Source organism: Corvus hawaiiensis, chromosome Z, assembly GCF_020740725.1.
Source record: "Corvus hawaiiensis isolate bCorHaw1 chromosome Z, bCorHaw1.pri.cur, whole genome shotgun sequence".
NCBI classification, from domain to species: domain Eukaryota; kingdom Metazoa; phylum Chordata; class Aves; order Passeriformes; family Corvidae; genus Corvus; species Corvus hawaiiensis.
In genome coordinates this window covers 991,074-1,011,662 of record NC_063255.1, presented here as the reverse complement: position 1 = coordinate 1,011,662, position 20,589 = coordinate 991,074, and the positions used below count along the sequence as shown (strand labels likewise).

General features: G+C 50.9%; 2 protein-coding genes across 11 annotated transcripts in view; one reads left to right on the top strand and one right to left on the bottom strand.

Annotated features, from left to right (window-relative positions):
* Positions 1-20,589, bottom strand: part of LOC125320304 (transcription factor 4-like) — a 148,266-nt gene that overhangs the window by 10,100 nt on the left and 117,577 nt on the right. The gene's annotated exons all lie outside the window — the stretch shown is intronic.
* Positions 13,151-20,589, top strand: part of LOC125320302 (transcription factor 4-like) — a 51,425-nt gene continuing 43,986 nt past the window's right edge. The window contains 1 exon segment of the mRNA XM_048292443.1: positions 13,151-13,661. Within this exon segment, the coding sequence (XP_048148400.1) occupies positions 13,646-13,661 (16 nt within the window). The 5' untranslated portion in view covers positions 13,151-13,645.

Here is a 20,589-nt window from a genome sequence, read left to right as displayed (position 1 = left end):
CCGACGGATCTGCGGCGGGAAGGACGGACCGGGAATTGCTGGGAATGGGCTGGCATGCGGGAGGGCGGCTCCCAGATCCCAGCAGGATTCCAGCAGGGCCAGGGGTTCCGGCTGCCAAGCGCTGCCAGCCAGGTGTTGCCAGAGGCTCCTTAATGCCGGTGTTGCCCCCAAATTTCGGGAATATCCCCGATCCCTCCGTTTGGCGGGGATTCCAGGCACCGTCCGGCTCGTTTTTCCATGTTTTCCTGGAATTCTCGTGGTTTTCCGTCAGGAGTTGCTGCTTTGCTTTGCTTCCGTGGGCTCCTTTGTTCCGTGGTCCAAATAACGATTCCGTTCGTTTCATCTTTTGGACGAGTTCGTGCATTCTTTGCGGGATTTTTCCCAAAAAAAGCTGCGCCGAGGTGCTTGACATCCTTTCAAATCCATTAAAATCCGTGGAAAAGCGAGGTTGGGCAGGAAAACATCCGACATTTCGGTCGCTACGGCACCAAATTAGGGCGGAAAAGTGCATTTTGTTGGATTTGTGTAATTCCTGTTCTGTCTCTTTATCACTTTAGAAGTACGTTCAGCCTCATTTGCATATCATGTCGGTATCGATGGCTTCATTTGCATATCATTCTGATATCGATACCAGCCTCATTTGCATATCATGTTGATAGCGGTATCAAATCAACCCCTCTGGAGGGGGGGAATTTTCCCTTTCCTCCCGGAGAAATCCCTTTATTTGAGCTCCAGATCTGGTTATTAGCAGCAATTAATCACGGAAAATAGATAATTAATTAATATCAGAGGAGATAAAAATTAATCAGATGGATTGGACGGTGTTATCCCAAATCCAGGGAAATTTGCAGCTGGGAAACGGGAATCTGGAATCGAAACAATGACGAAGTTCTTGGAGTGGCTGGGCTAAATTCTTCTCGTTAATAATCGCTTTCTAATTAACAAAGTGTAATTAAAAAGGGGAAAATACACATCAGCATCCTCATTTAATCCCAGGGATTCATCAAACCCTGCTCCCATTAATCCCACATCTTTTTCCAATGGCTAAAATCCAGGAATTCTCAAGGGAAAGCCCAAATAAATTAATAGGATTGATTGATTGATTGATTGATTAATTAATAGGAATTCTTTTCATTCAAAATGAAATCCCAACGTGTGTTTGGGATTTCTTTCCCTCAGTGCTTCGCCTTCAATGGGAACTCGAAATCCTTGGAATTATTTCGTCAGCCGGGCCAATGGCACGGGAATTCCGGTATGGAAGCCGTTCCTGGGTACTCGAATCCCACGGAATTGGTTCTTGTAGGAATTCAGGGATGAAAATCCGGGTCCTGCCAGGTGCAGGAAGGCGTTCCCTGCTTCTGGTGGGAGCTGGGACTTTTAAGTGCAAATAGAGGGGGTTGGGGTGTTTGTTCTTCCTAGATCCCGGAATCACCTCTGGAATGTGGGATTTCGTTTGGAGACAGGAATGGACGGGCGTCCTCGGTGGGACGGGGTGGGAATATTCCCAGGTTTCTGGGGAAAGGGGGATGTGGAGGGTGGGGTTTGTGCCGGGAGCACAGAGTGGAACGCGGCGGTTCTCGGGGACTCCTTCGGCGCTGGGTCGTGGCAATTCCAAGGATCAGCGGGAATAAACGAGCGCAGTAAACAATGGAAGCAACTGGCCGGAAAATCCGGAATTCCAGGTGGATTCGGGGAGGGATGCCAGGCCAGGATTCGCTGCAATCCCCGCGTCGGATCCCAAACTTGCTGTGGATGTGTCCCTCAGCCCCCGGGCGGTTTTCCCGCTTTCCCCGCTCTCCCTGGGAGCGCTCCGGGTGCTGGGATCGGCTTTATCCGGCGCGTTCCCGGGAGGGAGGCGTGGGATCGCTGCTCCCGGATCCTCCAGCCCGAACTGCTCAGCGTTTTGGGGAGTGTTGCTCCATGCTGGTTCTGCTGGGAGCTTCCCGAGAGTCGTGGAAAGGATCCTCAGGGATCCAGCTCCCGGCCCTGCCAGGACAATCCCACAGTCCCCAAATCCCGCCGTGGGCGTCGTCCAGCTGCTGCTCCCTGAGCTCCGGTGCCGTGACCGCTTCCCCGGGAATCCTGCTCCAGAGCTGCCCTTTCCCTAAAATCCAGCCAAGGGAGGGGGCGGGGGGGGCGATCCCAGTCCTTGAGGAGCACCGGGATGGGGTGAAGTGTCCTTGGGACTTCCTGGGGACAGATCCAAGGAAAAGAGGGAAAACGGGAGGGAAAGCCTGGAGGCCCCTCCCAGTGGAGTCATTTTAAGGGAGATGAAAAGGTCTGGAAATTCCAGTTACAGCAATTTAGGGAATTCGAAGGCACGGGATGGCTGCAGCGAGGAAAAGCCCCTGGGAAGGGATGGGGATGCTCCAGTGGATGGGTGGGTTTTCCTGGGAAACTGACCCACTTTGGGATAGTGGAGTACTGTGGATTCCCAAGAAATCCGTCTGCCTGTAATCCCGGAGTTTTTGCGGCGAGGGATTAGTGGGATTTGGTTTAGCTGGGACAGAGACTCCCTCTTCAGCGCGCCATGGGAAGTGCACGAGCTTTCAGGAAGGACTTGCCCAAAAAATTCCTGCAGAATGCCAGCCGGCAGCTTCTCGGGAATGCTTTTAAGGAAGTTCTTGGAAATTTGGAGGGAAAGCAGCTCAGTGGGAATGGGGTTGGTTCCTTGGGATGAAAGAGGGGTCCAGGAAATCTCTTTGCTAGAAAGAAATATTAATTAAGTCCAATTAAGAATGCTTGCAATCCATAGGAATCCCATCCCCAGTTTTCCATGATTTATTGCTCCGGTTCTTGATAATCCCATTTTCCTTCGGGAATTACGCTGAGTTTCCCGAGTGGAGAGCCCCGTGCTTCATGAAGGATATTAATTCCTACCTCAGCTCAGGCTTTTCCCATGGATTTGGGATAGGACGGCTCCTGATTGACTGGATCCCAATCAATGGATTCCTTGAAGGTTTCCTTCCCTTTCAGGACGGATCGGACATGCTGGGATCAGGGTGGGAGAGCGGGATGCTGAGGAAGGAATTACCCTGGAACAGAGAAGCCCTTCCCAGTATCCCACCCATCCCTGCTCTTTCCCAGTGGGAAGCCATTCCCTGTGTCCCGCCCCTCCCCCAGCTCTCCTGGAGCCCCTTCAGGCTCTGGAGAAGGCTCCGAGGTCTCCCCGCAGCCAGAGGGGCTTTGCTCATTCGGGAATTTTGGGGAAGGTTTGCAGGAACGGGAGCAGAGCTGGGAACGGGACTGGGAGCGGCCTGGAAGCGGGAGCCACACCGGGAGTGGGAGCTGAACCGGGATGAGGATTAGGAGCAGGAGCAGGAGCAGAACTGGAATTAGGACCAGGATTAGCACCAGGAGCAGGATGGGAGTTGGAAGCAGGAGCAGAACTGGGATTCAGACTGGGATTAGGACCAGGAACAGAACTAGGATTAGAAGCAGGATTAGGGGCAGGAGCAGGATGGGAACTGGAGCTGCTCCCATTCCCCCTCTCCATCCCATTCCCCCTCTCCATCCCATTCCCTCCCCATCCCATTCCCCCTCTCCATCCCATTCCCCCTCCCCATCCCATTCCCCCTCCCCATCCCATTCCCCCTCCCCATCCCATTCCCCCTCTCCATCCCATTCCCTCCCCATCCCATTCCCCCTCTCCATCCCATTCCCCCTCTCCATCCCATTCCCCCTCTCCATCCCATTCCCCCCCCATCCCATTCCCCCTCTCCATCCCATTCCCCCTCTCCATCCCATTCCCTCCCCATCCCCTTCCCCCTCTCCATCCCCTTCCCCCTCTCCATCCCCTTCCCCCTCTCCATCCCCTTCCCCCTCTCCATCCCCTTCCCCCTCTCCATCCCATTCTCTCTCCATCCCATTCTCTCTCCATCCCATTCCCCCTCTCCATCCCATTCCCCCTCTCCATCCCATTCCCCCCCCCATCCCATTCCCCCTCTCCATCCCATTCCCCCTCTCCATCCCATTCCCTCCCCATCCCCTTCCCCCTCTCCATCCCCTTCCCCCTCTCCATCCCCTTCCCCCTCTCCATCCCCTTCCCCCTCTCCATCCCATTCCCCCCTCTCCATCCCATTCTCTCTCCATCCCATTCCCCCTCTCCATCCCATTCCCCCTCTCCATCCCATTCCCCCCCCATCCCATTCCCCCTCTCCATCCCCTTCCCCCTCTCCATCCCATTCCCCCTCTCCATCCCATTCTCTCTCCATCCCATTCCCCCTCTCCATCCCATTCCCCCTCTCCATCCCATTCCCCTTCTCCATCCCATTCCCCCTCTCCATCCCATTCCCCCCTCTCCATCCCATTCTCTCTCCATCCCATTCCCCTTCTCCATCCCATTCCCCCTCTCCATCCCATTCCCCCTCTCCATCCCATTCCCCCTCTCCATCCCATTCCCTCCCCATCCCATTCCCTCTCTCCATCCCATTCCCTCCCCATCCCATTCCCCCTCTCCATCCCGTTCCCAGCTGCCGGAGCGTCTCTGCCCCAATTCCCGGTGCGTTTTCCCGGTGCTCTCCCGAGCCCCTCCGGCACGGGCGGCCTTTCCCGGTTCATTTGGGATTCTGCGGAGGGTGTTTTTGCGGGAAGCACGCGCTTCCCTCGCTGACCCCGGAGCATCTGTTAGGATTATTTTTTTTCGAGTCCTCCCTTGGCATTGGGGAAGTGTGAACGGCGCCGGGATGTGCCGGATGCTATTTCGGGATATTTATGATCACCTCTTGCTTCCTCGGGGGAAAGTGTGCCGGGAGTTTTTTCTTCCCGAGCAGCCAGGGAAGCGCTGGGATGAGGAAACAGATTGCCTCCAACATGTGCTTCCTGTGACAGTAAAAAGAACAAATCCCGTGGAACGCGGGATAATTTATTCGGGAACAGCGATGCTTCAGGCCCGGCCTACCCAAAAATCCGGAATCGCTTCCGAAATTCCATTTAAATCCCAACAGCTGGGCCCCTTGCTGTTGGTTTTCCCTTTGGCTCCCCGCTTTTTCCCGCTGAAATCGGGCAAATCGGAGCAGTGGATGCTCTTTCCCGGTCCTCGAAGCGCTCGGAATCCAGGAATCACGAAGGAGTTCCTCTCCGGAGGGATCCTGGAATCACGGCATGGAATCGCAGGCTCCCAGGACGGTTTGGGTCGGAAGGGATTTCAAAGATCCTCCTGGGGGCAGGGACACCTTCCGCTATCCCGGGGTGCTCCAGGCCCCATCCGGCCTGGCCCTGGGCACTTTCCATGGGCAATCCCACACGGATTGCGGGATAGCGCTGCTCCGGAGGGAGCCTGAGGCCCCATTCCCTTCCGGGCTGCCCGGCTGCATTCCAGCCCGGCTCGGGGCTCCTGGGAGCTTCCCAAGGCTCTCCCGGCTCGGTCCCGGCTTCCCGGGATCAGCCTCAGAGCCGTATGGGGACAGAAGTGACTTATCCATGGAAATGGGGCTGACAGGGATCTTCACAACATCCCGAATTATTTGCCTTCCCTGCTGGGGGTGGGAGCTGCTCCGGATGGGAGCTGGGGCGATATTCCCGGTGAAATGGCTGCTTCCATTGGCACGGCTGTTCTGCTGGGAAGCGCAGCTGGGAGGGAATGAAAGGCACTTTGTGGCCGCCCTCAGCCCTTGGATTTTCCCACCTTTCCAGAAGATTCCCTAAACACTGGAGCCGCTCGGGTGCCGGCAGAGGGGGGGGGTTGCATCCCTGCCATTCCAGGGGGGCGGAAGGGAGTTCAGAGAGCCTTGGGATGGGCACAGAGCCGTTCCCAAAAAGGAGCACAATCCCTCAAAAATGACCAGGCGGGTTTCGGTTGCCGGCTCCGGAATGCAGCCGGTCGGATAATTAGTGCACATCTCCCAAGACTTCCCGAGATTCTGGTCTCATTCCCAATTTTCCCATTCCCTCGCCATGAAAGGGAATATTTCGGAGCCGTCTCCGTTGCAACAGGTTCCCAAAGATTTCCCGGAATCCGCAGGTTTCCCCCCAAAACTTCCCGTTTTGCTCCCGTTTGGAATGTTCTGTTTGTGCAAAAATTTGGAGAATCACCATAAGGGCTTCTTTGCATTTTTAATTTAGTAACTAACATATGAATACATTTGCATATTAATGAGTTGCAGATTAAATCATGCATACATAATTGCCTCCTTACTGTGTTTAATGTTTGTCAAAATCTCCAGCCCGGGTTTGATGGATGGTGGATGAAAGATTCCAATTTGAGCTACCCTTGGAAGCGGCGGCGCCGTTCCGAGGAGCGGGAATTCTCCCCGGCCATCCCGGATCCCGCGGAAAACCAAAAATATCCCAAGAAAAGGGGTGCCTGTCCCTCTTCCCGGGGTTTTTTTTTGCCTTCCGCCGAGCGCTTTCCTATTCATAATCATTAATGCATCTCCTAATTATGCAGCATATGTCTGTTAACCCCTTCCCCGCCGCGCCGCCCTCCACCGGGAAGCGGCCCGGAGCTCTTCCCCCCTCCCACACCACCCGGCCCTCGGCTTCTGCTCCACGTTTCGGGAATGGTTTTTGGGAAGAGCCGCTCCGGGAAGCCGGGGCATTGCGAGGGCAGAGGGAATTGCTCCCGACAAGCAGGCCGGGAACGCCGCGTGCCCTGCGGCGCCGCGTGCCCCGGCGTCCTCCCGGGGCCCTTCCAGCCTGGAAGCAGCTCCTGGACACCGCTCCCGGCAGAAAACTGGGATTTTGGCTGGGTTGCCGGGATTCCGCGGAGTTCTGGAAGCGCCTCTTGGTTTGGGCCATGGCTGTGAGGGCCTGAAATTGCTGCTTTTAATGGCAGATGGATTTTGATGGGATTGGGGATTTTCTGGAGCTCCCAAAGAACAGGGAATGCTCCTGGAAAATCCCAGGAAGTGGCTGTGCTGGATTTATTGGGAGATCTCCTTCCGTCCTCGGTATGGACGGAAAGAACCCGCGTGGAATGGTGGAGTCCTTTAGGATGCGAGGCGGTTCCAGACCAATCCGTGTCCCCAGGTGCCACATCCACAGGGCTTGAAATCCCTCCGGGAATGGGGGCGGCCTTTCCCAAATACCCTGGCGGGATTGGGTTCATCCCAGTGGGATTGGCTTTTCCTGAAGGCCGGAATAGCGAATCGTTCTCCGGCAGCCTCTGATCCATGGCACAGCATCGACACCGAGGACTCGGATGCTTCCAGAGTGGGAATCTCCCGATCCATAACCACCCCCCCGTGCCCTGGGAACGTGTATGAAGGGAGCCTTAAATGCGCTTCCCGTCCTTTCCCATCGGGAATGTTCCAGGAGAATTCCTGGCTCTGGCTGGGCGAAGCCTTGGCTTGATTTATGGAGCTGGAGCTTCCATACATTGAGCCAGCGCCTCTCCCAAAATTCAGGGAATGTTGGGGTGGGTTGATCCTGCCTCGCCATTCCCGTTCCCATTCCCATTTCCAGATAGAACAGATGAAGGAGAGGAATTGGGAAGTGGCAGAGAAGTTGGGAAAGGCTGCTGGGACAGCTCTGCCTGGGATTCCGGAATTCCTCCCATCTGGGCATTCCAAGCCCCGCAGCGGGGTTCGGAACAGCCCAAGGATGGCATTATCCAAGGCCCCTGGACTTGGAGGAGTTCTGGCATTTTCCTGTGAGCCGGGGGAATTTGGGGCTGGAATCTCGGCATCCATGGGGAGAGCCGAGCAAGGAGAGCGCTCACAGCTCCCTGGGTGCTGCTCTTCCCAAAGTTTCCATCCTGGAATTCTTAGTGGGAAAGCAGGGATCCATTCCCTGTCCTCCTTCTCCCTCTTTTCCTTCTCCTCCGTATCCAGTCGAAACCTGGCATTGGGAAGAGGTGAGGGCGAGAATATTCCCGGTGTAACTGACAGGAATTCTGGGAGCTCTGGCATTGAGAAGGGTTTTCCATCCCTTTCGGCCGGTTTTGGCACCCGTTGACCCGGAACCTTTGGGAATTCTTTGGATTCGCCATTCCAAACATGACCTTGTGAGCTCGACAGCCTCATCCTTCCAATCCCCGTTATCCCAGTGAGGAACCCTTCCAATCCCGGTTATCCCAGTGAGGAGCAGGACAAACCCTTCCAGTCCCAGTTATCCCAGTGAGGAACCCTTCCAATCCCGGTTATCCCAGTGAGGAGCAGGACAAACCCTTCCAATCCCAGTTATCCCAGTGAGGAACCCTTCCAATCCCGGTTATCCTGGTGAGGAGCGGGACAAACCCTTCCAATCCCAGTTATCCCAGTGAGGAACCCTTCCAATCCCGGTTATCCCAGTGAGGAGCGGGACAAACCCTTCCAATCCCGGTTATCCCAGTGAGGAACCCTTCCAATCCCGGTTATCCCGGTGAGGAGCGGGACAAACCCTTCCAATCCCAGTTATCCCAGTGAGGAACCCTTCCAATCTCGGTTATCCCGGTGAGGAGCAGGACAAACCCTTCCAATCCCGGTTATCCCAGTGAGGAACCCTTCCAATCCCGGTTATCCTGGTGAGGAGCAGGACAAACCCTTCCAATCCCGGTTATCCCAGTGAGGAACCCTTCCAATCCCGGTTATCCCAGTGAGGAATGGGACAAACCCTTCCAATCCCAGTTATCCCAGTGAGGAACCCTTCCAATCCCGGTTATCCCGGTGAGGAATGGGACAAACCCTTCCAGTCCCAGTTTTCCCACCCCAATGGAAGCTCCCGCCCATCCCGGTTTCCCCACGAGGGATCCCCATGGGAAGCTGGGAACCCCCTGGGAGCTGCCGTCCCTTCGAGGGGAGCGGCTGGAGCCGATATTCCAAGGAATTCCTTGTTCCCCCTCCAGCTGCAGGGATTGGGTGGGATGGGGTCAAAATTCCCGGCTTGGTGATGGGAATCCGTCTTTATTTTCGGGATGTTTCACTGATGGATTGCTTGTAGGGCTCCTTCCGTGGGGCTCTGCTGGGAATTGCGGATGTTGGGGGTGGATCCCGGTTTTTCGGGATGTTCCTCGGCGTTGCTGTTTCCGTAGCCGTGTTTTCGGGATGTTCTGGTGTTTTGGGATACTTTAGGGCTGGGTTTAAGGGTTTTTAAGGCTCTTTTAGGGCTGGTTTTAGGGATTATTGAAGGAGTTTTAGGGATCAGTTAGGGCTGGGTTTTTAGGGATTATTGAAGGAGTTTTAGGGATCAGTTAGGGCTGGTTTTTAGGGATTATTGAAGGAGTTTTAGGGATCAGTTAGGGCTGGGTTTTAGGGATAATGCAAGGATTTTTAAGGGATCATTTAGGGCTGGTTTTTAGGGATTATTTAAGAAGTTTTACAGCTCTTTTAGGGCTGGTTTTAGGGATTATTTAAGGGTTTTTAGGGATCATTTAGGGCTGGTTTTTAGGGATAGTTTAAGGGGTTTTTTAGGATAATTTTGGGCTGGGTCCAGGGATTGTTTAAGGGCTGTTTGATTTCAGTTCCTAGGGTTCATATCTCTGTGTTTTGGGATCCTTTAGGTCTGGTTTTAGGGGTATTTAAGGAACCTTTCGGGGTGGTTTTAGGGCTGTTTTATTTCAATTCTTAGGGTTAATATCTGGTTTTTGGGTTGTTTTTCGGGCCACTTTAGGGCAGGTTCATTTCAGTCCCTAGGGTTAAAATCTCTGGGTTTTGGGATGCTTTTAGGGCTGTTTTAGGCTTGTTTAAGGAACCTTTGGGGCTGGTTTTAGGGCCACTTTAGGGCTGTTTGATTTCAATTCACCGGGTTAATAGCTTTATTTTTTGGGATGCTTTAGGGCTATTAAAGAAACCTTTGGGGCTGCTTTTAGGGCTGTTTAGGGTTAATATCGATATTTTTTGGGATGCTTTTCAGGCTATTTTAGGGCCACTTTAGGGCTGTTTGATTTCAATTCCTAGGGTTCCTACCTCTTCTTTTTTGGGATGCTTTTCAGGCTGTTTTATTACAATTCCTAGGGTTCATATCTCTGTTTTTCGGGTTATTTTAGGGCCATTTCAGGAGCCTTTGGGGCTGGTTTTAAGGCTACTTTCAGGCAGTTTCATTGCACTTCCTAGGGTTAACATCTCTATTTTTCGGGCTGCTTTCGGGCTGTTTCGGGGCCGCTTTCGGGCCGCTCAAGGGACGCTTCCCGGGCTGCGCGGGGCTTTTCCCGGAGCGCGGCTGTGGTGGGGCTGGATTTGGGAGCGCGGGGGGGGGGGCGGCAGCTGCGCACAATGCTGGGAGCGCGCCAGCAGCGGGGCCAGATGGCGCCGCGAGGAGATGGTGTGCGGCAGCCCCGGCCCTCTCCTCTCCTCTCCTCTCCTCTCCTCTCCTCTCCTCTCCCTCTCCCTCTCCTCTCCTCTCCTCTCCTCTCCTCTCCCTCTCCCTCTCCTCTCCTCTCCTCTCCTCTCCCTCTCCCTCTCCCTCTCCTCTCCTCTCCTCTCCCTCTCCCTCTCCCTCTCCCTCTCCCTCTCCCTCTCCCTCTCCCTCTCCTCTCCTCTCCTCTCCTCTCCTCTCCTTCTTCCCTTCCCTTCCCTCCCCTCCTCCTTCCCTTCCCTCCCCTCCTCCTTCCCTTCCCTCCTCCTTCCCTTCCCTCCTCCCCTTCCCTCCCCTTCCCTCCCCTTCCCTCCCCTTCCCTCCCCTCCCCTCCCCTCCCCTTCCCTCCCCTTCCCTTCCCTTCCCTTCCCTTCCTTCCCTTCCCTTCCCTTCCCTTCCCCTTCCCTTCCCTTCCCTTCCCTTCCCTTCCCTTCCCTTCCCTTCCCTTCCCTTCCCTTCCCTTCCCTTCCCTTCCCTTCCCTTCCCTTCCCTTCCCTTCCCTTCCCTTCCCTTCCCTTCCCTTCCCTTCCCTTCCCTTCCCTTCCCTTCCCTTCCCTTCCCTTCCCTTCCCTTCCCTTCCCTTCCCTCCCTTCCCTTCCCTTCCCTCATCACATCCCACAGCCCGAAACAGCGGGGCAGCACACACAGAAAGGCGGGGAAAAAGGGCAAGGGGAAAAAAAAGGAAAAGGAAAAAATAAAGGAGAAGAAAAGGGGCAAATGGTAAAAAGGAAGGGGGAGAAAAAAGGAGAAATTAAAAAGAGGAAAGGGGAAAAGAAAGAAGAAAGGGGGGAGGGGAAAAAAGGGGAGAAAAAAGGAAAGGGAAAAAATAAAGGGGGAAAGGGGAAGAAAAAGGGGAAAAATAAAAAAAAGAAAAGAAAAAAGAGAAAAGGAAAAGGAAAAGAAAAGAAAGGAAAAGAAAAGAAAAGAAAAAAGAAAAGAGAAAAGAAGATGTAAAAAGAAAGGGGGAAGGGAAAAGAGGGAGAAAAGGGGAGAGGAAAAAGAAAGAAGAAAGGGGGGAAAAAGGAAAAGGAGAGGGGGGAAAAGGGAGAAATAAAGGAGAAGAAGAGGGGGAATTGTAAAAAGAAAGGGGGAGGGGGGAGAAAAAGGGAAAAATAAAAAAGGGAAGAGTTAAAAAGAAAAGGGGAAAGGAAAAAGAGGAGAAAGGGGTGCAAAGGGGAAGAAAAAAGGGGGAAATGAAGAAGAAAACAGAAAAGAAAGAGGGGAGGATGTGAAAAGAGAAGGAAGGGAAAAAAGGGGAAAAGAGAAAAAAAGACTGAATACAGAAAAATGTAAAAAGAAAGGGGGAAAAGAAAAAAGAGGAGGGAAAAGGGGAGAAAGAGGAGGGGGAGAAGAGAAGGGAAGAGTGGGAAAAGGGGAAGAGGGAGAGGATTAAAAAAAGTGGAGATGGAGAAGGAGAAAAGGGGAAAATAGCAAAAGCAGGAGGAACGTAAAAAGAAAGGAGGGGAGAGGGAGAGAAGGAGAGAAGAGAAACAAGAGGGAATTAAAGGGGAAAACGATGAAAAAAGAGGGGAATGATGGAAAAAAAGGGGAAAGGAGGAGGGGGAAAGGGAGAAAGTTGGAAAAGGGGGAAATGAGAGGAAAAAAAGGGAAATGAAGGAGAGAAGAGGGGAGAAAAAGAGGAAAGCAAATGGGAAAAGAGAAGAGAGGAAAGGGGCAAAGGGGAGCTGAGGAAAGAAAAGGAGGGAGGAGAGCGGGAAAGGAGGGAAAGGGAAAAAAATCAGGGAAAATGGGAAAGGGAGAGAAAGAGGGAGAAAGAGCAGAGCAAAAGGGGGAACGGAGGAAAAAGCAGGGAAAAGGCAAGGAGAAAAGGAGAAAAATGGCAAAGGAGGAAAGACAGGAAAAGGAGGGGGGAAAGAGGGGAAAAAGAGAAAAGAGGAGAGGGGAAAAAAGGAGGAAAAAAAAGAGGAGGAAAAAAAAGATGCAGAAAAGGATGGGAAAAGCATAAAAAGAGGGGAAAGGAGAAGAGCCCGCGGAAAAAAGAGCTGGAGCGGAGGGAAAGGAGGGGAAAGAGGGAAGGAGAGCGGAGGGAAAGCAGAGGGGAAAGGAGGCAAGGAGCCGGAGGCGAGCGCAGGAAGGGGCGGGGAGGCTCCGCGGCCGCATTCCCGCTGCCATTCCCGTCGCCGTTCCCGCGGCCATTCCCGGGCCCGTTCCGCGGGGGCGGTGAAGGGGCGGGGGCGCGGGGGGGGCGCGGGGCCTCCGCCCCCGGCGGGGCCGGGCCGGGCGCGCCCGAGCTGCGCCGAGCCGAGCCGAGCCGAGCCGAGCGGGGCAGAGCCGAGCCGAGCCGAGCGGCGAGCCGAGCCGAGCGCGGCCGAGCGGAGGCGAGCGCGGCCGAGCGGAGGCGAGCGCACGATGTACTGCGCGTACCCCGTGGGCGGCGCGGGCGGAGGCTCCGTGCTGTACTGCTGCAGCGGCAAGGCGGTAAGCACGGGCTCCCGGCCGCCCTCTGCCCGCTTCTCCCACTTCTCCCACTTTTTCCCGAGCTTCCCGCCCGCGCGGAAAAGTTTGGCGATGCGAGCGGCGCGGCCGATCCGCGGCCCCGCGCGCGGAACTCGGCCAAAGAAGGGCAAACAAGCGGCTGCTGCTTCTCCTCGTGCCCCCCCCTCCTTCGCAGCGGGAAGAAAAAGGGGGAAAAAAGCAGCAGGAGAAGCGGAGCGTCTGGAATTGGCGCAGAAGCCCGGCAGAAGGTTTCCGCTCGCCATCTGGAGGGGGCTGGGGTGGGCTGCGTTGGTGGGGGATTTTTTTTCCCCCCTGGAAAAGTGTTTGGGAATATTTGAAAATATTTGGGGCGGGGGGGGGGAAGGGGGAACTGTTGCTGGAAGGGTCCTCAAATGCACCGGGAAGGGAGGGCACGGCTGCGGGGAGCCGGCTCCCAGTTCGGACTGGGAGGGAACTGGGAGAGCACTGCGGGCTGGAGGCGAGGCGGGATCCGCGCGCCGGGATGTGGAGGCATGCGGAATAAGGGAACAGCTGCTGGAAGGGCTGGGATTGATTATTCCATCCCAGTCTTCCTTTGGAATTATTTATTGGCCGGAGTCGGGGGCCTTTTGTTTGGGATATTTTGGGAAGAATGCGTGGCACAACACAGGATGCGGGAGAAACTCCGGGAATTAGCGCCGGAAAAGCGATCCAGACTTCGAATCCAAGCCCCGCTTCCCTCGTTTCATCCCAAGGCTTTTTTGTTTTTCCTTCTTCCCTGTTTTTATTTTCTTTCCAACGAGTTATTCCCCTTCCAGAGCTTGACATTCCCATGCACGGCAGGCTCGGGAGCTTCCCAAAAGTTCCTCGGCGTTGCCGTTCATCCCGAGTTCGGGAATAAAATCTGGGAGAGGGCGGCAGCGGCAGGGCCACGGGGGAGAATTCCCAGCACTTGGAGCAAGTTCCTTCTTCCTCGGATTTCCCTCGGGGGCAGTGAATGGAGCGAGGCAGAGGTGGGGGTTCCTCGTGGCTCAGGGTTCTTTTCCTGCGATTCACCCGTGTGTTTCTTCCTTGGGCTTTTCTCGCAAGTAGCCGAAGGTAGAAGGCAGAATTCCCGGGGAATGATCCCTGCTCCCGGAGCAGCGAGAATGCCGATCCCGGCTGCCTGTGCCATCCCGGGGCACCGCCAGGCCCCGGCCCCGCTCTGCCGCTGCTTTGCAGAAGGTGGCAACGATCCGCTCCCGGCTCCGGCGGAGCACAAAGAGGGACGCGGCCTTGGGAAGGGGCCGGAGCATCCCCGAGTGCGCCCGGCCGCGGGATTTTGGGATTTATGGAGCTGGCATTGTCTGGCAGCGCCCGGGCATTGTGTGGCTCTTGACGCGCTGCCAGCGGCGCGCGGGATGCCAGGAATCCCTTCCCAAATCCCGGCCCGGGGGCTGCTCTGCCTCCCTCGCTTCCGTGCGGACGCTGCAATTCCTGCTTTTTTTTTGCCCTCTTTCCCCCCCCCCCCGCTCCCCGCTGCCATGGGAAGTTGATTCCATGCAGAACTCCCGGAGCAGGCAGCGGAAGCAGGACTTCCCTGGGAATAAACAAAAGCCAGGGGAAAAAACGAAACAAAACGCCAAATCATTCCCAAAAAAAGGCGGCCAGTGGAAGCTGCCGAGGGAATTTGGGAACAGGAGGCCTGGAAAAAATTCCAGGCAGGATTTGCAGCGAGTTGCTTTTTTTTCCCATTTTTCCCCCCCCCCCCGGCTCACAGGGAATTTTCGGAGCCTTTCCTGGTCTCTCGGAGGTTGCTCCTCGCCGTGCCGGGAGCGTTTGGGGACGCTTGGTGGGATGGATGAGATGATTGCTGCCGTGAATTCCCGGATCCTCGGCTCTCCCTGAAACCCCATCCCGCAGGATGCTGGCCGGGATGGGCACTGGGAAGCGGGAACAGGGATTTCTGCCTGCGTGGGGCCGGAGGATGGACGGACAGACGGATGGATGGATGGATGTGCGATTGCCGTTGGAGTCGGGTTTTGTGGGATCGCTTCCCAGAGATTCAAAGTGGGATTTGCACCTGGGGAATCCGGTGGAATTCAGGGAAAGAAGGATTTCCGGGGAGTGGGAAAATAAATGGGATCGGATGAGTTTTTCCCGGCTGCTCTTCCCGTTCTGGAGCCTTTCAACTCCAGAAAATTCCTGACGGATGCTCCCGGTTCCCATTCCCGCGAGAGCGCCGCAATTCCGGGCCCTGCTCCGGAGTGACAAGTGAGGAGGTGTGAATGGCACCGGGAATTCCGAGCGGGAATGGCAGCCCCTGGCCCCGGAATTGCACTGGGAATATTCCCCCCACTTCCCAGAGGATTCCTCGGGGCATTCCCAAGGGCCGCAGTTTGGGAGCCAGGATTGAAGTGTCCGGGGCTGCTCCGGGATTGGGAAGGGAGCAGAGGCCCCTCAGGATCCAGGGGGGACGGGGAGAAAGAAATCAATCAATCAATCAATCAATCAGACAATATCGGCTATTGGAACGAGAGAAATCAATCAAGAAATCAATAACTGTATACTATACGATAATAATACTAATAACTAGGAATCAATATTGGATATTGCAAGAAATCAATAATGGAATAAATTAATAAAGAAATAAGGAAAGAAATAAATCAATATTGGAAATCAAGAAATCAATAACGGAATAAATTAATAAAGAAATAACGAAAGGAATAAATCAATATTGGATATTGGAAATCAAGAAATCAATAACGGAATAAATTAATAAAGAAATAACGAAAGGAATAAATCAATATTGGATATTGGAAATCAAGAAATCAATCAATCATGAAATAAATTGATAGAGAAATCAATAAATAAAGAAATAAATCATTACTGGATATTGGAAATCAAGAAATCAATCAAAAATGAAATAGATTAATAAGGAAGTCAATAAAGAAATAAATCAATATTGGATATTGGAAATCAAGAAATCAATAACAAAATAAATTAATAAAGAAATAAAGAAATAAATCAATATTGGATATTGGAAATCAAGAAATCAATCAATAAATAAAGACATTAATTAAAATAATAAAGAAATAAATCAATATTGGATCTTGGAAATCAATCAATCAATCAATAAATAGTTTAATAAATCTAGAAATAAATCAATATTGGATATTGGAAATCAATCAATCAGTAAAGAAATAAATTAATAAAGAAAATAAATAAATACTGGCTATTGGAAATAAATCAATAAATAAATACATCAATTAATCAATATTGGATATTGGAAATAAATAAATAAATATTGGCTATTGGAAATAAATCAATAAAATTCATCAATCAATATTGGATATTGGAAATAAATAAATCTTGGCTATTAGATAAATCAATCAATAAATACATCGATTAATCAATATCGGATATTGAAAATAAATAAATAAATAAATGTTGGCTATTGGAAATAAATAAATAAATACATCAATCAATCAATATTGGATATTAGAAATAAATAAATAAACATGATATTGGAAATAAATCGATACATCAATCAATCAATATTGGATATTGGAAATAAATAAATAAATACTGGCTATTGGAAATAAATCAATAAATAAATACATCAATTAATATTGGATATTGAAAATAAATAAATAAATAAACATGATATTGGAAATAAATCGATACATCAATCAATCGATATTGGATATTGGAAATAAATAAATAAATACTGGCTATTGGAAGTAAATCAATAAATAAATACATCAATTAATATTGGATATTGAAAATAAATAAATAAATAAATGTTGGATATTGGAAATAAACAAATAACAAATGAATAAGTCAATATTGGGACTTAATCAATTAATCAATCAATCTACCAATCAATCAACCAATCCCTGTAAGTGAATCAATATCTCGAATTAAAGATATCAATATCAGAGATAGGGGATGTGATAACAGATATGGATATCAGAGATAGGGGATGTGATAACGGGTATGGATATCAGAGATAGGGGATGTGATAACAGATACGGATATCAGAGATGGGGGATGTGATAACGGGTATGGATATCAGAGATACCGGATGTGATAACAGATATGGATATCAGAGATACCGGATGTGATAACGGGTATGGATATCAGAGATAGGGGATGTGATAACGGGTATGGATATCAGAGATGGGGGATGTGATAACGGATATGGATATCAGAGATCCCGGATGTGATAACGGGTATGGATATCAGAGATGGGGGATGTGATAACGGGTATGGATATCAGAGATGGGGGATGTGATAACGGGTATGGATATCAGAGATGGCGGATGTGATAACGGGTATGGATATCAGAGATGGCGGATGTGATAACGGGTATGGATATCAGAGATGGGGGATGTGATAACGGATATGGATATCAGAGATAGGGGATGTGATAACGGGTATGGATATCAGAGATGGGGGATGTGATAACGGGTATGGATATCAGAGATGGGGGATGTGATAACGGGTATGGATATCAGAGATAGGGGATGTGATAACGGGTATGGATATCAGAGATAGGGGATGTGATAACAGATACGGATATCAGAGATGGCGGATGTGATAACGGGTATGGATATCAGAGATACCGGATGTGATAACAGATATGGATATCAGAGATACCGGATGTGATAACGGGTATGGATATCAGAGATAGGGGATGTGATAACGGGTATGGATATCAGAGATGGGGGATGTGATAACAGATATGGATATCAGAGATGGGGGATGTGATAACGGGTATGGATATCAGAGATGGCGGATGTGATAACGGGTATGGATATCAGAGATGGGGGATGTGATAACGGGTATGGATATCAGAGATGGGGAATGTGATAACGGGTATGGATATCAGAGATAGGGGATGTGATAACGGGTATGGATATCAGAGATGGGGGATGTGATAACAGATATGGATATCAGAGATGGGAGATGTGATAACGGGTATGGATATCAGAGATGGGGGATGTGATAACGGGTATGGATATCAGAGATAGGGGATGTGATAACGGGTATGGATATCAGAGATGGGGGATGTGATAACGGGTATGGATATCAGAGATGGGGGATGTGATAACGGGTATGGATATCAGAGATAGGGGATGTGATAACGGGTATGGATATCAGAGATGGGGGATGTGATAACAGGTATGGATATCAGAGATAGGGGATGTGATAACGGGTATGGATATCAGAGATGGGGGATGTGATAACGGGTATGGATATCAGAGATGGGGGATGTGATAACGGGTATGGATATCAGAGATAGGGGATGTGATAACGGGTATGGATATCAGAGATGGGGGATGTGATAACGGGTATGGATATCAGAGATCCCGGATGTGATAACGGGTATGGCTATCAGATAGGGGATGTGATAACGGGTATGGATATCAGAGATCCCGGATGTGATAACGGGTATGGATATCAGAGATGGGGGATGTGATAACGGATATGGATATCAGAGATGGGGGATGTGATAACGGGTATGGATATCAGAGATGGGGGATGTGATAACGGGTATGGATATCAGAGATGGGGGATGTGATAACGGGTATGGATATCAGAGATGGGGAATGTGATAACGGGTATGGATATCAGAGATAGGGGATGTGATAACGGGTATGGATATCAGAGATGGGGGATGTGATAACAGATATGGATATCAGAGATGGGAGATGTGATAACGGGTATGGATATCAGAGATGGGGGATGTGATAACGGGTATGGATATCAGAGATAGGGGATGTGATAACGGGTATGGATATCAGAGATGGGGGATGTGATAACGGGTATGGATATCAGAGATGGGGGATGTGATAACGGGTATGGATATCAGAGATAGGGGATGTGATAACGGGTATGGATATCAGAGATGGGGGATGTGATAACAGGTATGGATATCAGAGATAGGGGATGTGATAACGGGTATGGATATCAGAGATGGGGGATGTGATAACGGGTATGGATATCAGAGATGGGGGATGTGATAACGGGTATGGATATCAGAGATAGGGGATGTGATAACGGGTATGGATATCAGAGATGGGGGATGTGATAACGGGTATGGATATCAGAGATCCCGGATGTGATAACGGGTATGGCTATCAGATAGGGGATGTGATAACGGGTATGGATATCAGAGATCCCGGATGTGATAACGGGTATGGATATCAGAGATGGGGGATGTGATAACGGATATGGATATCAGAGATGGGGGATGTGATAACGGGTATGGATATCAGAGATGGGGGATGTGATAACGGGTATGGATATCAGAGATGGGGGATGTGATAACGGGTATGGGTATCAGAGATGGGGGATGTGATAACGGGTATGGGTATCAGAGATGGCGGATGTGATAACGGGTATGGATATCAGAGATAGGGGATGTGATAACGGGTATGGATATCAGAGATGGGGGATGTGATAACGGGTATGGATATCAGAGATGGGGGATCTGATAACGGGTATGGATATCAGAGATAGGGGATGTGATAACAGATATGGATATCAGAGATCCCGGATGTGATAACGGGTATGGATATCAGAGATGGGGGATGTGATAACGGGTATGGATATCAGAGATGGGGGATGTGATAACGGGTATGGATATCAGAGATGGGGGATGTGATAACGGATATGGATATCAGAGATGGGGGATGTGATAACGAGTATGGATATCAGAGATAGGGGATGTGATAACGGGTATGGATATCAGAGATGGGGGATGTGATAACGGGTATGGATATCAGAGATACCGGATGTGATAACGGGTATGGATATCAGAGATAGGGGATGTGATAACAGATATGGATATCAGAGATAGGGGATGTGATAACGGGTATGGGTATCAGAGATAGGGGATGTGATAACAGATACGGATATCAGAGATAGGGGATGTGATAACGGGTATGGATATCAGAGATCCCGGATATGATAACAGATACGGATATCAGAGATAGGGGATGTGATAACGGGTATGGGTATCAGAGATACCGGATCTGATAACGGATATGGATATCAGAGATGGGGGATGTGATAACGGGTATGGATATCAGAGATGGGGGATGTGATAACGGATATGGATATCAGAGATGGGGAATGTGATAACGGGTATGGATATCAGAGATGGGGGATGTGATAACGGGTATGGATATCAGAGATGGGGGATGTGATAACGGGTATGGCTATCAGAGATGGGGGATGTGATAACGGGTATGGATATCAGAGATGGGGGATGTGACAACAGATATGGATATCAGAGATCCCGGATGTGATAACGGGTATGGATATCAGAGATGGGGGATGTGATAACGGGTATGGATATCAGAGATCCCGGATGTGATAACAGAAATGGATATCAGAGATAGGGGATGTGATAACGGGTATGGATATCAGAGATGGGGGATGTGATAACGGATATGGATATCAGAGATGGGGGATGTGATAACGGGTATGGGTATCAGAGATACCGGATGTGATAACGGGTATGGATATCAGAGATGGGGGATGTGATAACGGGTATGGATATCAGAGATCCCGGATGTGATAACAGAAATGGATATCAGAGATAGGGGATGTGATAACGGGTATGGATATCAGAGATGGGGGATGTGATAACGGATATGGATATCAGAGATGGGGGATGTGATAACGGGTATGGATATCAGAGATAGGGGATGTGATAATGGATATGGATATCAGAGATGGGGAATGTGATAACGGGTATGGATATCAGAGATGGGGGATCTGATAACAGGTATTGATAGCAGAGATAGGAGATGTGATAACAGATATTCATATCAGCTATAGGAAATGTGATAACAGATACCGGTACCAGAGATGGGGGATGTGATAACGGGTATGGGTATCAGAGATAGGGGATCTGATAATGCGTATTGATGTGAGATAGGAAATGTG